The sequence below is a fragment of the Tachypleus tridentatus genome, chromosome 9, assembly GCF_004210375.1.
Source record: "Tachypleus tridentatus isolate NWPU-2018 chromosome 9, ASM421037v1, whole genome shotgun sequence".
NCBI lineage: Eukaryota > Metazoa > Arthropoda > Merostomata > Xiphosura > Limulidae > Tachypleus > Tachypleus tridentatus.
The window spans coordinates 144,157,286-144,177,989 of NC_134833.1; the positions used below are offsets into that span (position 1 = coordinate 144,157,286).

The 20,704-nt window shown below is 35.7% G+C and overlaps 1 protein-coding gene across 1 annotated transcript; it reads left to right on the forward strand.

Annotated features, from left to right (window-relative positions):
• Positions 1-210: 210 nt before the first annotated feature.
• Positions 211-1,965, forward strand: LOC143226581 (uncharacterized). The gene is made up of 2 exons (XM_076457738.1): positions 211-443; positions 1,311-1,965. Exons 1-2 carry the CDS (start codon positions 432-434, stop codon positions 1,758-1,760), a joined length of 462 nt encoding a protein of 153 aa, XP_076313853.1. The 5' UTR covers positions 211-431; the 3' UTR covers positions 1,761-1,965.
• The last annotated feature ends 18,739 nt before the right edge of the window (positions 1,966-20,704 follow it).

Here is a 20,704-nt window from a genome sequence, read left to right on the forward strand (position 1 = left end):
AAGACTTCTCTCTTTACAGGCAGTCCTTTATTTCGTAACTCTCTATTCACATCGCACTAACGACGTACCTTTGCCTCACTCACTGCATACTTTTGACAAAGAGTTGAGAAGAACAAACATTTGTTTTTTAGCGAAAAATTGCACAATGGGCTGTTTCCGCCAAAGAAATCGAATGTAGAATTTTAGCATTATAACCCTTGAAATGACTGCTGTGATACGGGAATCTATGTGTGTATGGGAGAAGGGCAATTAATTGGCAGAGATAAATCAATTGAAACTGATTTCTTGCGTTACTTGCCGTGCCTACATCTTCCTACGCACTTACGTTGGTGACGTAACAGACAGCGAAAGGTCAAAGCTGCTCCAGCTATATAAACTCTTCCTTTCCACATTCATTATTGGTAATTACGAAGACTAAAGAACTTCATAAAATGGTGACAAAGGTTGGTATCAGGTGGTTCATATTTTGTATAAAAACTTCCTTAAAAATCATCGAAAGAAGTTGATTACCAATATAAAATAAGAGTAAAATTCATACCTGAACAGGTAAAATGTATTTATTCAAGAGTAAGATTAAAATTATTTTAATTTTAAATCACTCCGACATTGATGGGTTTTAAAACATAGGTATCATAAAAGTTATAATTTTTTTCGTCAAAAGACCACATCCATATTGATCACTGTCAAGTGTGTTTTGTTTACCATAACTTTGAATGTGTTTGATTAAGAAAGATATGATTAAGTGAAATGCTTATTTAAGTAGAGAATGGCTGTGTCTGTAATTAGTGGGACAAGAACGTAGTTATTGCTGTAAATTTTTTAAAGTTCCTAGGGATAGAAATAGTGAATTAAAATGATATATCAGAAGCTGTCTGAGAGATTACATACCCTCATGCAAACTTTGATTTACTTATGAATTGTTTCTATTTAATCTATGAATATATTCACTTTCAATGGTAATAACTAAAAAAATACAGATGGATCATACATTGCCGATCAGAAAAGCCAACTAAAAAGATGGATTTCCTCACACAAAGTTAAGTGCCTTGGGATTGCGATAATTTCATATTTCAATACATGGTTTCTGAAAATTCTCAAGGATTGAAACACGTGTATTTTGTTGTAGTGTAATTTTTATCAAATTAGATTTCCTTACTTTGTGTGTGTGTAACTTTTAATCAGAAGCGGAAAATGACGTAATGATTAAGTGAATAAATACTTTGTTTTAAATACCTTATTTCTAGTTCGTTTTTGACTTCAAGGTAATAGGTTATTTGCACAATTCAGAAACATTATATTTATGTTCACAGAGAATTCTGTTATATTCACTTTTTCCATTCTTGTTGACCGCCATCTTGGCACTGACAAGTTATGGACATGCGCAATCTGTGCCACCTGACCCCAACAACGGAACGGTGCCATCTACGACTTCAACTGAAACGACTCCTTCGTCACCGTCAGAGTCTACATCCTCTTCAACATCAGAATCAACTTCATTTTCACCAACCACAACCGAAGCTACAACCACCACTGAGCCTACAACAACTGAAGATAAAGAAGAGGAAAACAGAAGTAGGGAAAGGAAGAAAGGGAAGAACAGCAAGGAAAGCAGGGAAAGTAAGGAAAGCAAAGAAAGTAAGGAAAGTAAGGAAAGCAAAGAAAGTAAAGAAAGTAAGGAAAGCAAAGAAAGTAAGGAAAGTCGTGAGGACAGACGAGAACGCAGACGTGGCCGAAAGAATAAAAATAGAAGACGAGGTTAACGTAAATTGGATATTTTTTAAACTCACCAAATATGTTCTAAAAAGCCATTTTAAAATCTTACACTAAAAAGTTTCAGTTTAGATACATAAGTAAGACGTATCAAAAGGGATTTAACTGACATATCTTTCAATCTTTTACTTTATGTACTTACACAAACAGAAGTGGTATTGGAAATAAATTTGTTATTGTAACTCAAATAGACAACTTTTTGTGATAAAATAGATTAAAACTTAGTTTATACAGAGTTTAGTGTATATATTGAAGCATCTACTTATTACAAATAATTCGTGTTTTTTTTGTAAATGGGAATTAGGAAAGTTGTGTTTAGTCCAAGTTAGAACAATTTAAAAATCAAACGTAGAATTTTCAAGTCCCAATATAAAACCAAATTCTGAAGAGAAAAAAAACAGAAGAAAACTACTAGAGTTAAATATTCTAAATAACACCAATGAAAGTAACAATTAACAACAATAAAATACCCTAAGCTGATCATGGTTAATTTCCATATCCTTATACTACGCTATTCAGTTGTCCTTTAATTTGGTTTTTAATATTAACATTCAACCTAGAGGTCACCTTATGCCTACATAGGCTAAACGATCTCAATCATCAAGTGGTAACCTTGATGTAGAGTGACCATTTACTGGTACCGGCCACCACAAGACATTTGGAGCCAAAAAAATAGAAGGTTGACTGTCACCATTAATACGTCGCACACAGTTGATAGTTTTCAGTGGTACTAACCCTGGATTTTTTTTTATCAAGTATATTCGCACAAAATTAGTTGTGTATAATTTGTAACTAGTAGGTTAGAGAGAAAACAGTTAGTCAACAGCACCCTCTGCCTGGTGTTGGTTACTTTAATAGAATATTAGGATTTGACTGTAGCCCTTATAGCATGTTAACCTAAGAAACATTATTTTTTCTTGCCGCAATGGAACACCAGCCAAGAACTCTCAGATGTACAGCTGCACTCGACTCCCGTTTTAATAAGTTTTTCTTTGTTTGTTTGTTTAGAATTAAGCACAAAGCTACACCATGGGCTATCTGTGCTCTGCCCACCACGGGTATCGAAACCAGGTTTTTAGTATGTAAGTCCGCAGACATACCACTGTGCCACTAGGGGGCTTAATGAGTTTAAAGTATGGAAAAGCTAATGATGTAAAAGTTATATAAGGACTGTATTGATATAATCAAGCAAGGAGTTTCTTTCTTCTAAAAGGTTTTGAAAGGTTGTCAACAAGTGGAACATAATAACAAAGTATAATCCGGAACATAATAACAAAGTATAATCCGGAACATAATAACAAAGTATAATCCGGAACATAATAACAAAGTATAATCCGGAACATAATAACAAAGTATAATCTGGAACATAATAACAAAGTATAATCCGGAACATAATAACAAAGTATAATCCGGAACATAATAACAAAGTATAATCCAGAACATAATAACAAAGTATAATCCGGAACGTAATAACAAAGTATAATCCGGAACATAATAACAAAGTATAATCCAAGAGTTTGAAGTTGTTGCGTTTTTAAATCTCGCGTTTCTTCACGGACAATTGAGATATTATTATTTTTTTACCTATAAAACTTTTCGATGTCTGACTTACTTTCTCACGTTTTGACATTCATATACCAGCATATAATCAAATACTAGATTTGCTTGTTATGGTTAAAACCCGACCCTTTAATAAACCGTTGGTAACAAGAGAATAAACGACTTATATCCATTTGGAGACTAGTAGTTCACAGTCGTAACAGGAAAAACAAAGAAACAAACAAGTTAATTCGACCTATACAAATAAATTTAGGGCTTTTTATTGTATATTTATTTCTAATTAAGAATAAAATAACAACATGATTTTACTATGTTCGTTGGAAAGCAGAGATGTAACGATAATCCAATTAGAAAATAGAAATAACACGATGAACCAATGACGTAACAAAGATAAAACGATAATCTAATTAGAAAATAGAAATAACACGATGAACCAATTACGTAACAAAGATAAAACGATAATCCAATTAGAAAACAAATATAATACGACTATCCAATTGAAAAAAAAAAAGAGGTAATGCAATGATACGTATACTTTAGAATAAATATTTTATTTATTTATTTTAGAAATTCCTTGTAATCAAGCAACAAGTTTTCAAACTTTTTGCAGAACTTAATACAGAAAGCCACAGGTAAAATAATTAATAATACAAAACGATTGGACTGATGTTCTCTTTTGTTATTCATCAAGATAAATACCAACCTTATTTTTCGTCAGTTTTCTCATTCTATGAAGTGCATATACAAAATCGAAAGTTTACTTTCTCAGCATGATGCGCTAAAAGAAATGGCGGTTTATTAAAATAAGTTTTACTATTGATTTCTGTTTAGCAAGAAAAATCCTGAAAATATTTCCAAAAACGTAATATGTAGTAGAATTAAAGATTTTCCTTTCCTTCACAGACTTATTAATTGGATGAATAGGTGAAGAACAATTTAAACCAGGTGCTCTTTCGTAATAGAAATTCTAAATAGTTTTTGGCCCTCTGTTGATTTGAATTTGACTTAAGTCTCATTTTACATAGGTACAATTGTTTGTTTGTTTTTTAAATTTCGCACAAAACTACTCGAGAGCTATCTGTGCTAGCCGTCCCTAATTTAGCAGTGTAAGACTAGAGGGAAGGCAGCTAGTCATCACCACTCACCGCCAACTCTTGGGCTACTCTTTTACCAACGAATAGTAGGTTTGACCGTCACATTATAACGCCTCCATGGCTGAGAGGGCGAGCATGTTTGGCGCGACCGGGATCATAGGTACAAGTGTCTATTGATATATTAAAATTAAATCTCACAACACACCATCGAAAGGATCATGTTAGAACAAGATTTGTTACAATTATCTTCTTCTAAGACTTGTCTTAGAACAATAATGTTCAATTGTTATGATGAGCTAAGGATAACTTAAGCCTGACACTAGCATTTTGTGAAAAACATAATTCATTATAATTGCAATACATCTTCAAAGATGCATCTTTGATAGGTCTCTGATAAAATTGCATTAAAATCAACTTCTAGGGCACAGTTTCCCAGAGATTTGTGTTAGAAGAACAAAATGTTCAGTACAGTTTCTAAGATATATCTTCAAAAAATGTTCGTTTGAACAACAAAGTGTTCAGTGCAATGTCCAGTAGGTAGTTTCCAAGACGCTGTTGTCAGAACAACAAAGTTTGCATTACAATATCTAAGTAATCAACAAGAATGTTAGTCTGTCTGATATGTTAAATCAATCTTCTGTGTTAAAGGATTTTAATGTTTACATATGTTGAATTTATTTAGAAAGAACCGAAAATAGTATTTCTTCTCTATTATTTGTTTGTTTAAAAACTTTCTCGTAAAGCTACGCGTGTACTATCTATCTGTATCCGTTTCGAATTTCGAACTTACATTTGGAAATACGCAGTTGTCATCGAAGGGGTGCGCAAAATGAAAGTGGAAAAATAAACGAAGTAAAAAAAATCGTTTGCTATTTTTGTAATTACTCAAGTTTTGTAATGTATCTGAAATATGGTAACAAATTCAGTAACAAAATAAAATAAACAAATATGAATTTATGCTTGAAGATGCATAATTTTAATGTTAATTTATTTTTAGATTCAGATTCGCGAGGGAAATGGTGAACGCCAGCGTTAGAAGTTTGAGAACCACTGAACTAGAGGAAAAGATAGCTTGCTAGTCAATAGCACTTATTGTATTTTCTAGGACTACTTTTTTACATGAAAGACCGAGATTTGACCATCATTATTATAGCCAGTTTACAACAAACGGATACGAATCACTAATACTCAGATTCACAGACTGGGCACTCTAACCATTATGCCACACTTTGGCTTAAATTATTTTATTAAGGAGTAGTAACTGAAGTGCTTACGTTTCAACCGTGGAGGTGCTGTAGCATTGTCAGTTTTAAATACTTCACTTTCGTAGCAAATGTAAATTATATTATTATATTCATTTTCTGGGAAGCATCTTCCTAGCCCCCCTTAGATAAATCTGTAATAATTCCTCTCTCCGCGTACAAGAGTTTAAAAAAAAAGACGTTTCTCCCTCCAACAAGTTCATTGAATGTTCTACAAATGTATAAATCATTACGTCATGAAAAACTGGTGATGATCACGAGAGAAAATGAACTTGAAAACAAAATACTGATGAACAAACGATACATGTTTCAGTTTAGAATTATTTACATTTTCTTATATTCACTTTCAGTGATGGAATTACACTCAGTGGCCACTTTATTAAGTACATCTATCTAGTACCGGGTAGAACCCCCATTTGCCTCCAGAAAAGTTTGGATTTCTTGTGGCATGGATTCAACAAGGTGCTGGAAACATTTCTTAGGGATTTTGGTCCATGCTGACTCAACAGCATCACGCAGTTCCTGCAGGTTTGTCGGCCACACATTCATTGATTGAGATTTGGGGACTGTGCAGTTTATTGGAGTACATTGAAGTCACTGTCATGTTTATGGAACCAGATTGAGATGATGCGTGCTTTGTGACATGCGCATTATCCTGCTGTTAGTAGCCATTGGAAAACTGGTAGACTGTGGCCATAAAAAGCACATGGTCAGCAACAATGATCAGGTACGCTGTGGCATTAAATGATACTCAATTGGTATTAAGGGACTTAATTTGTGCCAAGAAAACATTCCCCACACCATTTCACCACCATCACCAACCTGTAACGTTGACACAAGACAGGATGGATCCACGGATTCGTACTGTTTATTCCAAATTCTGACCCTACCATCTGCATGTCCCAGCAGAAATCGAAATTCGTCAGAACAGGCAACGTTTTTTCAGTCTTCAGTCGTCAGTTTTGATGATCCCATATTCACTGTAGCCTCATTCTCCTGTTATTAGCTGACAGAAGTGGAAACCACCATGGCCTTCTGCTGCTGTAGCCCATCCACTTTAAGGTGTGACGTGTTTTGCATTCAGAGATGCCTTTCTGCACACCATTGTTGCAAAGAGTGGTTATATGAGTATTTGTGGTTTTACTGTCATCTTGAACGAGTCTGACCATTTTCCGCTGACCTCTCTCATTAACAAGGTGTTTTTGTTCACAGAACTGCTCACTGAATGTTTTTTCTCTCACTATTCTCTGTAAACTCTAGAAATTTTAGTGCCTGAAAATCCCAGGATGTCAGCAGTTTCTGAGATGCTGGAACCACTATGTCTGGCACCAACAATCATTCCACGGTCAAGGTCGCTTACATCATGTATTTTTCCCACTTTAATGTTTAGTCAAACAACAACCGAACATCTTGACCATGTCTGCATGGTTTATATATTGAGTTGCAGCCACATGATTCGCTGTTAGGCTATTTACATTAAAGAGTAGATGTAACTAATAAAGTGGCCACTGACTGTATTTCTCCAAAATCGTTATTAACCGGAGACAAAAACCGTGAATTTACAGAGTTGGTTTTCGATATTCATATTGGAGTTTTTACCCAGTCAGTGAGTGTCTCGCGACTTCACGAACAAGAGAAGTTATTACCCAGTCAGTCTCTTATGACTTCACGAACAACAGAAGTTATTACCCAGTCAGTCTTTCATGACTTCACGAACAAGTGAAGTTATTACTCATTTAGTCTCTTATGACTTCACGAATAGCAGAAGTTGGTACCCAGTCAGACTCTCATGTATTCAAAGTGTTAATAACGTAGGTCGTTCAAGTAAGCGATGATACGGTGAAAAATATTCAATACAGATAATTAGTTGAACACCAGATATCGTGTTGCCGCAGATTTTAGGCTGTTCCTTCGTTCAATAGCTTTAAAATAAACCTGTAAGTTGTGGTGCATAACGGCCAATTTGTGCAGAATGTTAAAAACAAGGCCCGACTAGGAGATAAATAAAAAAATAACCAAGAAGTGAGTGTGTGTGTGTGTGTGTTTTTTATAGCAAAGCCACATTGGGTTATCTGGTAAGTTCACCGAGGGGAATCGAACGCCTGGTTTTAGCGTTGTAAATCCGAATACTTACCGCTGTACTAGCGCGAGACAACCAAGTGAATATCTCATTCAAAAAAATCAGTTTAAGTAACTGAACCCAAAACTTTTATTTTGTTGTGTTTAAGTAACATGCTCTTTTAATTTATTTTTGATTAATATTTGTTCGCCCCCCAGTGGCATGTCTGTGGACTCACAGCGCTAGGAACCGAGTTTCAATATACCCGTTGTGGGCAGAGCACAGATAGCCCATTGTTCAGTTTTGTGAGGTCCTTTCAAAAGTTGCTGCTCCCTCCAAGTCCTTACTTCTATCTTTTGTGCAAAGCTACATCCAGCTATCTGCCCAATCTACCTAGGGGAATCGAAACGTTGATTTTAGCAACGTAGACTTACCGCTGTACTAGCGGGGGACACTTGTACCTTACCCAGAATCAATTAAATATTACTCACAATACAGAATTAAAGGGAATATTTCTGTAAGGGTAAAATAAAGTCTTAAATTCTACATTTTGTCTTGTATGAGTTGTTTTTAAATATAATACAATCAACTTTTATTTGCCAAATACGTTAGTATGGAACTAGTACTAGTAATAACACAAACAGTTGATATTAGTAGTAACACATAAAAGTAATACCAGTAATAACACGAAACTAATACTAGTATCAATACATGAAACTAGAACCAGCATTAACACATGAAGCTAGTACTAGCATTAACATATAAAACTAGTACTAGCGGTAACTCTTGAAAGTGATACTAGAATTAACACCTGAAACTGTACTTGCATCAGCACATAAAATTGGTATTAGTAGAAACAAAATTCATTATGAGACATTAAAAAGCGTAAAAAAAGCTTGTTATACAAAAGAAAGGATAAACAAAATATTACTTTCAGGCTTAACGTAATTCTACGTTTTTATATTAAGCTTCGTAAAAGGTGTTTTGTCTCCAATTACACTTCTACAAATAGCTGCTGGCTTGTTTCCAACTTTAGTGTTTTATTGGCCTGATAATAGAAACTCGTGTGGAAACAACTAGATTACATGTGACTATGCTTTATACAACGACTCGGGTAGTCCAAGCAATTATTAAACAACTTACATAAATATTTTTAAAGGAAACGGTTAACTACGTCGACCTGACAACACTTAAAGCAATGTAAAACTGTATGAAACAAAAAGTTGACAAATATGCAAGTTTAAAGAAACTAAGCTCTTACATTACACGTTTTGATAAAACACACAAAAATTAATTTATGTTAGGATAAGATTTTAAAGAAATTAAATATCGTAGGTGTGGAAACTCTATTCAGCACGTGAAAAAGAGTGAGTGAACTTCGTTCTTGACCTGATAATGCATGAAAGAAAATGGAAAGTTGGAAAGTCTTTGCATGTATGTTTTGATAAACCAATTAGATCTTGCTGTTGTTAACCGTAAAGCTAACCAATGGATCATTTGTACTGTGCCCGTCCAGAGTATCGAAACCAGGTTTTTAGCGTTATAAGCTTTCGGAATTACTGCTGAGTCACTGATGTCAGGTCTTCTAGGAAGGAACGCACGTAAATTCTTAGAAATATAGTTCCAGCGTTAAGATGCCTGAAGCCATATAAACAGTTAAAATTTCCGCCAGATTAATTCGTTGTGGTCACCGTTGTAATCAACGAATTTTCTTATGTAAAAAAATGACTTTCAAACGTTTAGTTTAAAAGATTAAAACCTTTTTGTTCTCATACATAAAATACGATGTTAGTAGAACTTAAATAAAATCAAACATCTACAAAAGATTTCATCTGTTCAATCAGAGAAAAAACAATACACTGATAATCAGATACGATTTAACGACTTCAGCACATGTTAATCATTTCATTTCGAAAGCAAATAAAAATCAATGAAACTCTCATAAGGGGGTTCAATGTCCATTAGCGACCACAGTGCAGATAACAGTTAACAAACAATCATGAAGTTACATATAGAAAAAATTACTTTAAAATTATGGTATTTTCTACTTAAAGTTACTTAATACAGAGACTTCTTCCCCCAATCATGACCCACCTAAAAAGAGGGATCATTGTTCTGATATATTAGTAATGCTTTAGTAAGTAATTTTTAAAATAATAATGTGTTTAATGTGTTTATCTTGTTCTGCGTCCCCTCGTATACCCCTTGCGCCCTACAGTTTTGGAATCGTTGACATAATCTATTTAGTATAATTTAGAGGAACACCTTTTATTGTAGTCCATCATTGGCTCATCGGTGAGTCTCATGACTTAAAACATTAGAATTCGAGATTGAAAACCTGCAGTGGATATATAGCGTATTAGCGAGGTTCCATTTAAACGATCAAGCAAGTCGTTCTTTCTGTAGGACTGAGTTTTCTGATATGACGATTTTTCTGAAAAACAGTAACAGGAACAAAACATAAGTAGGTTGTAGCTTCAATGAAAGTATATTTTAGGAACCAAATATACGGTGATATAATTTGTTTTATTCTTGTTAGGTTTGTTTTTGTAACTGAGAACAAAGTTATACTATGGGCTACATGTGCTCTGCCAACCACAGGTATCGAAACAAGCTCTTTAGCATTGTAAGTCCGAAGATATACTGCTGTGTCAGTGGGGTAATAGGTGTAAAAGGCATTCTTGCTAGGAAGTGAGGTTCGAAGTCTCAGAAAACCGTTGCACTTTATAAAATCGAAAATATTTTAAACCGGCGCCTCTATTCGTAATTTAACAGTTCGGCACACCCAGATGGTTAAGGCACTCGACTCGTAATCTGAGATTTGGAGGTTTGAATCCTCGTCACACCAAACATGCACGCCCTTTCAGCCGTGGGGGTGTTATAATGTGTCTGTCAATTCCATTATTCGTTGGTAAAAGAGTAGCCCAAAAGTTGTCGGTGGGTGTTGATGACTAGCTGCCTCTAGTCTTACACTGCTAAATAAGGGACGGTTAGTGCAGATAGCCCTTGAGTAGCTTTGCGCGAAATTAAAAACAAACAAACAAACATGATTTAACCTGAACGAAATGGTCTGGTAGGAACTAGGTGTCATACAACGTGAGCCTTATTAGCCGTATAGTACGTTGAAAATGTAAAAGACGATCTGTCTCACGTATGTTGAACATGTAATTACAATTTAAAATTGGTTTTCTATTTGCTCCTGATAAGCCTTTTCCTTTCATTTTTCGCGATTCCGTATTATGGATTTTCCTTTTTCACTTCTTCAGGTAATGGTATATTTAAAAGTTGTACAATCATGATTCATGTAAAAATAAATCACGTTGATTATTATCCAGATATTTCCTGCCAACTACTTCCTGGCACCTCTACACATTGTATAAGTCAAGGTCAGAGTCGGCTTACTTATATAAACCATCGTATCTCTGTTGTTGCTAGGGTAAGCGTCGTCACATCAACCATTTTTAAAGCTTTATATATATTTTTTTAAATCTTTCTACTCGGTTGAAAAATACGAGCAAAAAACAAAAATACTGACACTTGTTTCGGTTTAAATTCTCAATTTCCTGAGGAAATAAAGATAACCGGGGGTGCTCAGAAAGATATTTTCTCTTCACCCCACACTTGATTTAAGAATGAGATTAAGTGACCAGAAAAAAAAAAAAAAACACATCAGTATATAAAGTAGAACGAGATAATCCTAACAGTAATGATGTTAGATTCGAGAAAGTGAGCAGGCAAAAGATTAGCGAAAAACCGACACTGAGCACCCGATCTGCGTGGATATCACAAAATCAACGACCAGTATATGACTTAGGGTCCTTCAGAGCGGCTGGGATCTATAAATCCAATGCCACAATTTTGATGTGGGGGAAACGAGAGAACCTCGAGGAAACCCCCTTTTATTGGCTGGTGCCGATATATCCAGCTAGAGCCTGTATAGTTGACGTGAAGAAGAAGAAAGGTCTGAGTCATAGTTTTAACCGAAGAGAGGGGCTAGTTCATTGTGAAATCTTGCGAATTTGGGTATCAAGAAAGGATTTGTGGGAGATGGCAAGTCCACCTACCTGTTCAGTTGGACTGCAGGTGATAAGAGTTCATTGTTCTGGAGGTCGCTCGTGGGTGAAGGAGGAAATTTTTGGTAATGGCGTAACCTGTGTCTGATCTGCGAGGAAGAAGAGTATGGTAGAGATGATTCAGAAGTTGGACTGCAGGTGATGGGAGTTCATTGTTCTGGAGGTCGCTCGTGGGTGAAGGAGGAAATTTTTGGTAATGGCGTAACCTGTGTCTGATCTGCGAGGAAGAAGAGTATGGTAGAGATGATTCAGAAGTCTGATTACATGGATTTGTGGGAGGTGGAGAGTCTGCCTCCCAATTCAGCTGGACTGTAGATAATGATTGTTTGTTTGTTTGTTTTTAATTTCGCACAAAGCTACTCGAGGGTTATCTGTGCTAGCCGTCCCTAATTTAGCAGTGTAAGACTAGAGGGAAGGCAGCTAGTCATCACCGCCAACTCTTGGGCTACTCTTTTACCAACGAATAGTGGGATTGACCGTCACATTATAATACCCCCGCTGAAAGGGCGAGCATGTTTGGTGTGACGGGGATTTGAACCCGCCACTCAGATTACGAGTTGAGTGCCTTAACCACCTGGCCATGATCGGGCCTTAAACGCAAGCAGTTGTATAAAAGAAAATTTGAAAAATGAGTTGTGGAGAATTTGTTACAGAAATATGGAAAACCATCATGTTGACGATTTATGGAAAACCATCATGTTGACGATTTATGGAAAACCATCATGTTGACGATTTATGGAAAACCATCATGTTGACGATTTATGGAAAACCATCATGTTGACGATTTATGGAAAACCATCATGTTGACGATTTATGGAAAACCATCATGTTGACGATTTATGGAAAACCATCATGTTGACGATTTATGGAAAACCATCATGTTGACGATTTATGGAAAACCATCATGTTGACGATTTATGGAAAACCATCATGTTGACGATTTATAGAAAACCATCATGTTGACGATTTATGGAAAACCATCATGTTGACGATTTATGGAAAACCATCATGTTGACGATTTATGGAAAACCATCATGTTGACGATTTATGGAAAACCATCATGTTGACGATTTATGGAAAACCATCATGTTGACGATTTATGGAAAACCATCATGTTGACGATTTATGGAAAACCATCATGTTGACGATTTATGGAAAACCATCATGTTGACGATTTATGGAAAACCATCATGTTGACGATTTATGGAAAACCATCATGTTGACGATTTATGGAAAACCATCATGTTGACGATTTATGGAAAACCATCATGTTGACGATTTATAGAAAACCATCATGTTGACGATTTATGGAAAACCATCATGTTGACGATTTATGGAAAACCATCATGTTGACGATTTATGGAAAACCATCATGTTGACGATTTATGGAAAACCATCATGTTGACGATTTATGGAAAACCATCATGTTGACGATTTATGGAAAACCATCATGTTGACGATTTATGGAAAACCATCATGTTGACGATTTATGGAAAACCATCATGTTGACGATTGAAGGTAGAAATTCACATAGGCAAAACTAAACTCTTCGTTTTCAGACTCATTTTAAATAATTTTACTTGTTATTCACTTGACAATGACAGTAATCTCTCGAAAACTCTCGGGACCATTGAACTTTCCGATCTTCAGCCGAAACAAATACTTCGTTTACCTAAAGCAGCTGTTCTGCTATTCGTTCGAGACAATCGTAGTCGTTCATCGGAAACCGTCGGTAGCATTGGACTTTCCGATCTCAAGCTGATCAAGATCCTTAAATGCTTCTGGTCTGAACCGGAGGGTATACAGAACATACATTGTCAGGCAGTGGAAAAGTATACCATAAATCCAAAGTGTGTCTAGTGTTATTACATAGGGCTTGTGTTTAGACTGTGTTACTCGTCTATAGAACGAAGTCTTATGTCAGTGGTAATACTGTAATTCATGGACTATCAAAGTTTTATGCTCGTGGATAAGTATTTTACTTAGATTGTAAGTCTGGTGGCCAGAATTACAAGAACGGTTAAAGCACGGTCAGAATATTTGGTTAATTATATTATTTATTCCTACTTTCTACTACAGAATCTCTGTTAATTATAAAATCCTGAGTAAACAGCTGAGTTAATGTCTCAAGTAAGTTTACGGAACTGGTTTACTTGGTCACGGTTTCATTTTTAGTTTCCGGTTTACCAGTTTGGCCACAAATCAAATTATGATAAAAAACAAACAGATGTCGTACAAAATACCATCGCGGGACGATAGTTGGCCCTCTATGTTCTAGTTCATTTCTGAATTATAAAATGTATGAAAAGAACACCACCTGGAATTTTCCGAAACATTAAATTAAACATATATTTGAATTTTAAATCAAACCTTTTTTAAAAAACAACTCAACCTAGTATGAAGCTTTATTTTTGGGAAACATTGCTTAGAGTTACTGACACAGAGCACGCTTAGAGTTTAACCTATAGTCCACACATGTAATTCTTTCTGTTAAATGTATGGCGATATGCAAAACACATGGTGATCTCAAGTAAAGAGTAAAAAAAAAATCCAGCAACCAGTGTTTTTTTTCTTTTCGAGAAAAAAACAATAATGATATTATTTCCCTGAAAGCCGACTGTGTGGATCACCTGTTTTAACTACTCGCATAATGTATTGCCTGTCAGTCAGTCAGAAGACACTAAAATAAAATCCTATAAGAGACGCTTAAAGTTATAATTTGTACTGTCGTGACGTCAGTAAAACGTACTCGTACTATTAAACACGAGGAGAATTCTGCACTCTCTAAGCTACAATATAGTATGACATGAATTTGGAAAAGCAAGAAACAAAAACATTTTTTAATCTTGGCTTTATTTAAACTTGAAAATGAACATTTTCAATGACCCTGTGGAAATACATCCAGTATACTTGTTATATACGTGCGTAAAGCGCTAATCTTAAAACCCTATCTTAATATTCAGTTAAAACTAAATAAAGAAGTGTTTGGATCCATCCAATACCACAAAGTATTTCTCCCATAAATAATACTTTAATAATATTCATTACCTTTCGTACTAGGGCCTGGCATGGCCTAGCGCGTTAAGGCGTGCGCTTCGTAATCTGAGGGTCGCGGGTCAGCGCCAAACATGCTCGCCCTCTCAGCCGTGGGGGCGTTATAATGTGACGGCCAATCCCACTATTCGTTGGTAAAAGAGTAGCGCAAGAGTTGGCGGTGGGTGGTGATGACTAGCTGCCTTCCCTCTAGTCTTACACTGCTAAATTAGGGACGGCTAGCACAGATAGCCCTCGAGTTGTTTTGTGCGAAATTCCAAAAAAACAAACAAAAAACCTTTCATACTACTTCTATGACTCGATCGTTTATTATAACATAGACAGTTAACGAAATTTCCTATTTTAAAAACCACAATATTTAAGTTAACAAATCACCGAGAACAATTTTAAACGATGTAGAGAAAACAATTTAAACTCAAGTGATGTCGAGAAACCCACTTGTTGAGAAATTTATATGCAAAAACGGCTCGTTTGGGTTGAGAAAATATTTTACATAGAAGGTCGAAACGTTGTTCGCTCTTCTATGTAAAATATTTTCAACAAACTATTCATTGCATATAAAAAACTTGACTTTTGTGTTATCGATCTTTGGCGGATTTAGAGGATGGCCCCTGACTACCCTTTTTGCCGTATGTGATATTACCATGAAGTACCATTTCACGTTCAATAAAAACAATTGTATTAAAAACGTATTGTAATCTTATTTGATCAACCCCTTAGGTAGGCCTAAATCCAGTTTTGACACAAGAAGACATTGAAGCTATATTCTGTCATACCCAAAAATGATCTTTTTAAGTAGCATACACACACCACACATAATATATATACGAGGGCTGTTAAAAAAATACGCGGACTGTTTGAATTGCGCAGCTCCAGTTGGTTCCAGGGGAATCCGCTTGGTGTCGCTAGGTTCGCACAGATCAGCTGATTACGACGCCATTTCCCGATTGCAGATATCTTCATTTGTGTTTTAGCTACGCGGTTTTAAGTGAAGTGCGATTTTTTTGTTTGGCGGATTTCAGAATGAATGACCTGAAGGAGCAACGACTTGCTGTGAAATTTTGTGTTAAACTTGGAAAATCTGCGACTGCAATTTTTTCTATGCTTAACACGGCTTACGGTGATGTTGCTATGAAGCGTACGGCATGTTTCAAGTGGCAAGAACATTTCAAGGATGGTCGACAGTCCATTGCAGATTGACGTCCTTCCACGTCAACTGACGACCCATACGTCGACAAAATCAACACCCTGGTGCGGGCAAATCGACGTCTGACTGTCAGGGAGCTTGCTGAAGAGTGTGGGATATCAGTTGGATCTTGTTACGAGATTTTGACCGAAAAATTGAAGATGCACCACGTTGCTGCGGAATTCAGCCCTCAGAACTCGTGAGTTTTTGGCCAAACACTCGATAACTGTTCTTCCCCACCCCCCCTACTCACCTGACCTTGCTCCTTGCGATTTTGTCTTGTTCCCCAAACTCAAAAGACCCTTGAAAGGAAGAAGATTTGAGACGATTCCCGAAATTAAGGCAAATACGACGAAGGAGCTGGAGGACATTACAAAAGAAGCGTACCAGGACTGTTTCAACAAGTGGAAACACCGTTGGGATAAGTGTGTGCGTTGGGGAGGAGAGTACTTTGAAGGGGTCCCAGACCTGTAACTTCTAAATAAAGTACATTTTGTTTTATGACGTTGGTCCGCGTATTTTTTGAACAGACCTCGTATACGGATTTCAAGATTACTTTTATGTTTGATTGCATTCAAATCCAGAATATTAAACTGGAACCGGAATTTTTTTTTAATCAGCTGCTGTTGATATTAAATTAATCTCACTATTGATCTGGTGGTGACGTTTACTCATTATTTGAGTGTTTCTATTTGTAAATGATTAAATATGATTTCCATATTATTGATCTCGAATTAATTTCAACATATATTTCTTTCAGATAAATTTGTGTTTTCAGCCACCCTGGTGAATTCATTTTATTCGTAATTAAAGTGGATATCAGGTAGAAGAGTTCTACTAATTGGCTGCTTTACGTTTGGTGTGTAGTTCAAAATTAGGATTGTCGGCAAATAGCCTGCCAAGATATGCCACAAAGCACAAATAATTGCGCCATCTATGAACCGTAACTAAGACATTAAGTTATTTTTTATTTTTACCTTTTGTACTGATTTTCTCATTCAATTGTTTATTGATATTTAATTATTTATATTATATTTAATATTATATTTAATTAAATCACTACCGACATTAATAGCAATTAAACATGATTTCCGTGATATCGGGTTAATCTTGATATAAATTTGTTGCTGGTGGAATAATCTTTTCAGCAATACTGATAGATTCATTTTTACTTTTAGTTAACTTTGAACATATTATTAATACTAGTGGTACTGTTGATTTAGAGTCCAGCGATTGAACCATCAAAGAAGACCTTAAAAGATTCAGAAGAGAAAAAAGGTAATTTCTAATTTTGTCAAAGAAAATGGTTTTTATATAAGGCAGAATTTCCTAGTGTCAATGCACACAATGGGAGTTAACGCTGTTTACGTTACGTTAATTAACCAAACGAATAAATGAACGAGTTTCGCTTTGATTATGTTATTAACAATGATATATATGTGTAAAAAAATGACATTATTGGAACCCCTAACTACAGTTATTTCAACTGCAAATGTTACATCTGATTATATGATAGGTCTTTTTTACAACTAGCCTATAACAAGTACCTGTAACAGCTATATGAAGAGTACTTGTTACAAAGAGACATTTGTTGGGCATTTCTTACAGACAGAAGTTACAGTTAACTCTACAATGAGTATCTATTTACAGTTTGCTGTATGGTGGGCCCTCATTACTTGCGATACAGAGATCCATGTGATGAATACCTGCTATGGTGAGCCATGTATTAGGTATTTGTTACACTTAGACGTAAGCAGGGTATCTCTTGCAGTATACTATATGATAGGTACCTGTCACAGTTAGTTGCATAACGGGTACTTGTTACGGTTACTATATGATGTGTTTTTGTTACAGCGACCTATATGACAATCACCTGTTACAATTAACCATATGAATATAGAATATGTTACAGCTGGCCATATGTTGGGTATATGTTACAGTTAGTTATATGGTTCGTACTTGTGATAGTTAATTATATGATGGGTACATATTACAGCTGTGTGTATTATGCGTATTTGTTACTTATAATTATACACGAAAAACTTGTAAAGCAAGTTACATTGTGGGTATCTGCTAGAGCTAATAATATCATTGGTATTTTTCTAGGACTAGTTCTATACTAGTACCTCTTACAGCTAGTTTTATGGTGTGTGTGTTACAAATATCTATATCATGGGTACCTGTTAAAGCTAGTTATAACATGGGCACCTTTCAAAGATAGTCTGCTCCTGGGTATCTTCTCCAGCTAGTTGTGTAATGGGTAAGTATTACAACTAGGCATATTATGGATAACTATTGATTGTGACGTGGGTAACTTAAACAAGATATATGATGGATAAATGTTACAGGTAGCTATATGATGGGTAAATGTTACAGTTAACTATATGGTAAGTATATTAAAAGTAGTTATGTCTATGTCGTTGGTGTCAACATGTGTCTTTATGTTTGAAAAATGCTCTAATACAGGTTTGTATGGTATGACACTAAACACGTTCGTTTAGAGGGAACAGATGCGTGTGCATGCGCAGGTAAAACTATATTTAAATACGTTCGAGACCTTTGGAAATAAAACAACGGATGTTTTAGTGCTATTTTCATTTTTAAAATAAATCAACGGGTGTTCTTTGTTGAAAACTTGATATAAAAATAGAGCTCGTTTAAAGAACTCTTTATTCGCGGAAGCTGTTACAGTTGGCTGTTCTATCTTTACATTGCAGTAGATTACAGTTGGCTGTTCTATCTTTACATTGCAGTAGATTAAGCTTCAACCACTACACACAACTCACCATCCACTTACATCATTAAACATGACGTCAAACAATCAAATGACATAAAAAGAGGAATGTCTTTTTGTCGTTGTTTCTTTGGATTGAGTTGTATTTTAACTGTAGTTTATTTTACAAGATTAACAGCAAAATACAAAAACGACATTTCTCCAGAAAACGATCCCTCGCTAGTACAATTTACAACGCTAAAATCAAGGGTTCGATTCTCCTCAGTAGACACAACAGATAGCCCGATGTGGCTTTGCTAAAAGAAACATTCACATTCGACAAAATGAAAGATAAAATCGTTATTAGATATTTTAACCGACTAGTTTTGGTAAAACAGTTACCACCATAAAGGCTAATGGAAATGTATCTTACAAAGTTTCCCGGTAGAATACTGATAAGTCACAGTGGCACAGCGGTATGTCTGCGGACGGAGGAAGCTAACACTTATAACACAGTAAATAGCCTCATGTGGCGTTGCTACAAGAAAACATGCACACAAAGGTTTCGTTTTTTAGTCTTAATATAGCACCATAATATGTCTAAAAAGAAATTACGTCATTGCAGTACTTGATTCTTATGTTCAATGGCTTTTGTGTGCCAGTAAAATGTATTTTGTTACTGTAAAAAAAAAAACGTATTATACTCCGTGAGGTTCTGTAAATTTCAAGTGGTGTAAATATCTTTGTGAAAATTAGTTCACTTTTTTAATATTACATCTGTGTAATTTCATGGTGTAAGTAATATTTAAAACCACATTTATTGTTTTAAAAATCATATATAAAAAAACTTGGATCAATAATTGAAAAAAAATGATGTTAAACTCACTTATTTTAAAATTGACTCAGGGGTAAGTAAGTCTAAATATTGAGTTTCGTTACCGGCAGAAAACAGAGAGGAGTTAGATAGTATAGACGTGTGCTTAGCGAACAAAGATTTCCTATGTGGTGAAATAAAACTGTCGCTTTAAATCAAGAACTGAAAGTGATGATGTTACAGTTGTTGTAGATATTAATGTAGACCATGAAGCTAGGGATTCTTCCTTTGTTGTTCCTTCGTTCCTTTTCTACTAGGCCTGGCATGGCCTAGCGCGTTAAGGCGTGCAATTCGTAATCTGAGGGTCGCGGGTTCGCGCCAAAACATGCTCGCCCTTCCACCCGTGGGGCGTTATAATATGACGGTCAATCCCACTTTTCGTTGGTAAAAGAGTAGCCCAAGAGTTGGCGGTGGGTGGTGATGACTAGCTGCCTTCCCTCTAGTCTTACACTGCAAAATTAGGGACGGCTAGCACAGATAGCCCTCGAGTAGCTTTGTGCGAAATTCCAAAACAAACAAAACAAACAAACCTTTTCTACTATGTTAAAATGTTCGTTTTCAAATCGATCTATGAAAACTCTGAAAATTTATGTCTCTTAGAAGCAACTGTTTGCTTGTTTTCGGATGTTTGCAAAAAGCTACATCAGAGCTACATGCACTAATCGTCCTTAATTTTGATCTGATAGCCAAAAGGAAAGATAGTCAACAGTATCTATCACTAACTCTTAAGTCACTTTTGTCTCATTGTGTGTGTGTGTGTTTTTCCTTATAACAAAGCCACATTGGCCTATCTAATGAGTAAACCGAGGGGAATCGAACGCCTGATTTTAGCGTTGTAAATCCGTAGACTTACCGCTGTACCAGCGGGGTACGTTGTTTCACTGAGTAGTAGAATTTGACTTTCATCCTTATACCGCATCCATGGTTCCCCAATTGTTTATTTTGATGTGAAACTAAGAACCATTTATAGCCAACAGGATGTATCCGATCACCATTTTGTTTTTGTTACCATCAGCTGACGTGTACCATTATTTCATAAATTTTGGAGAAACGTTTCAT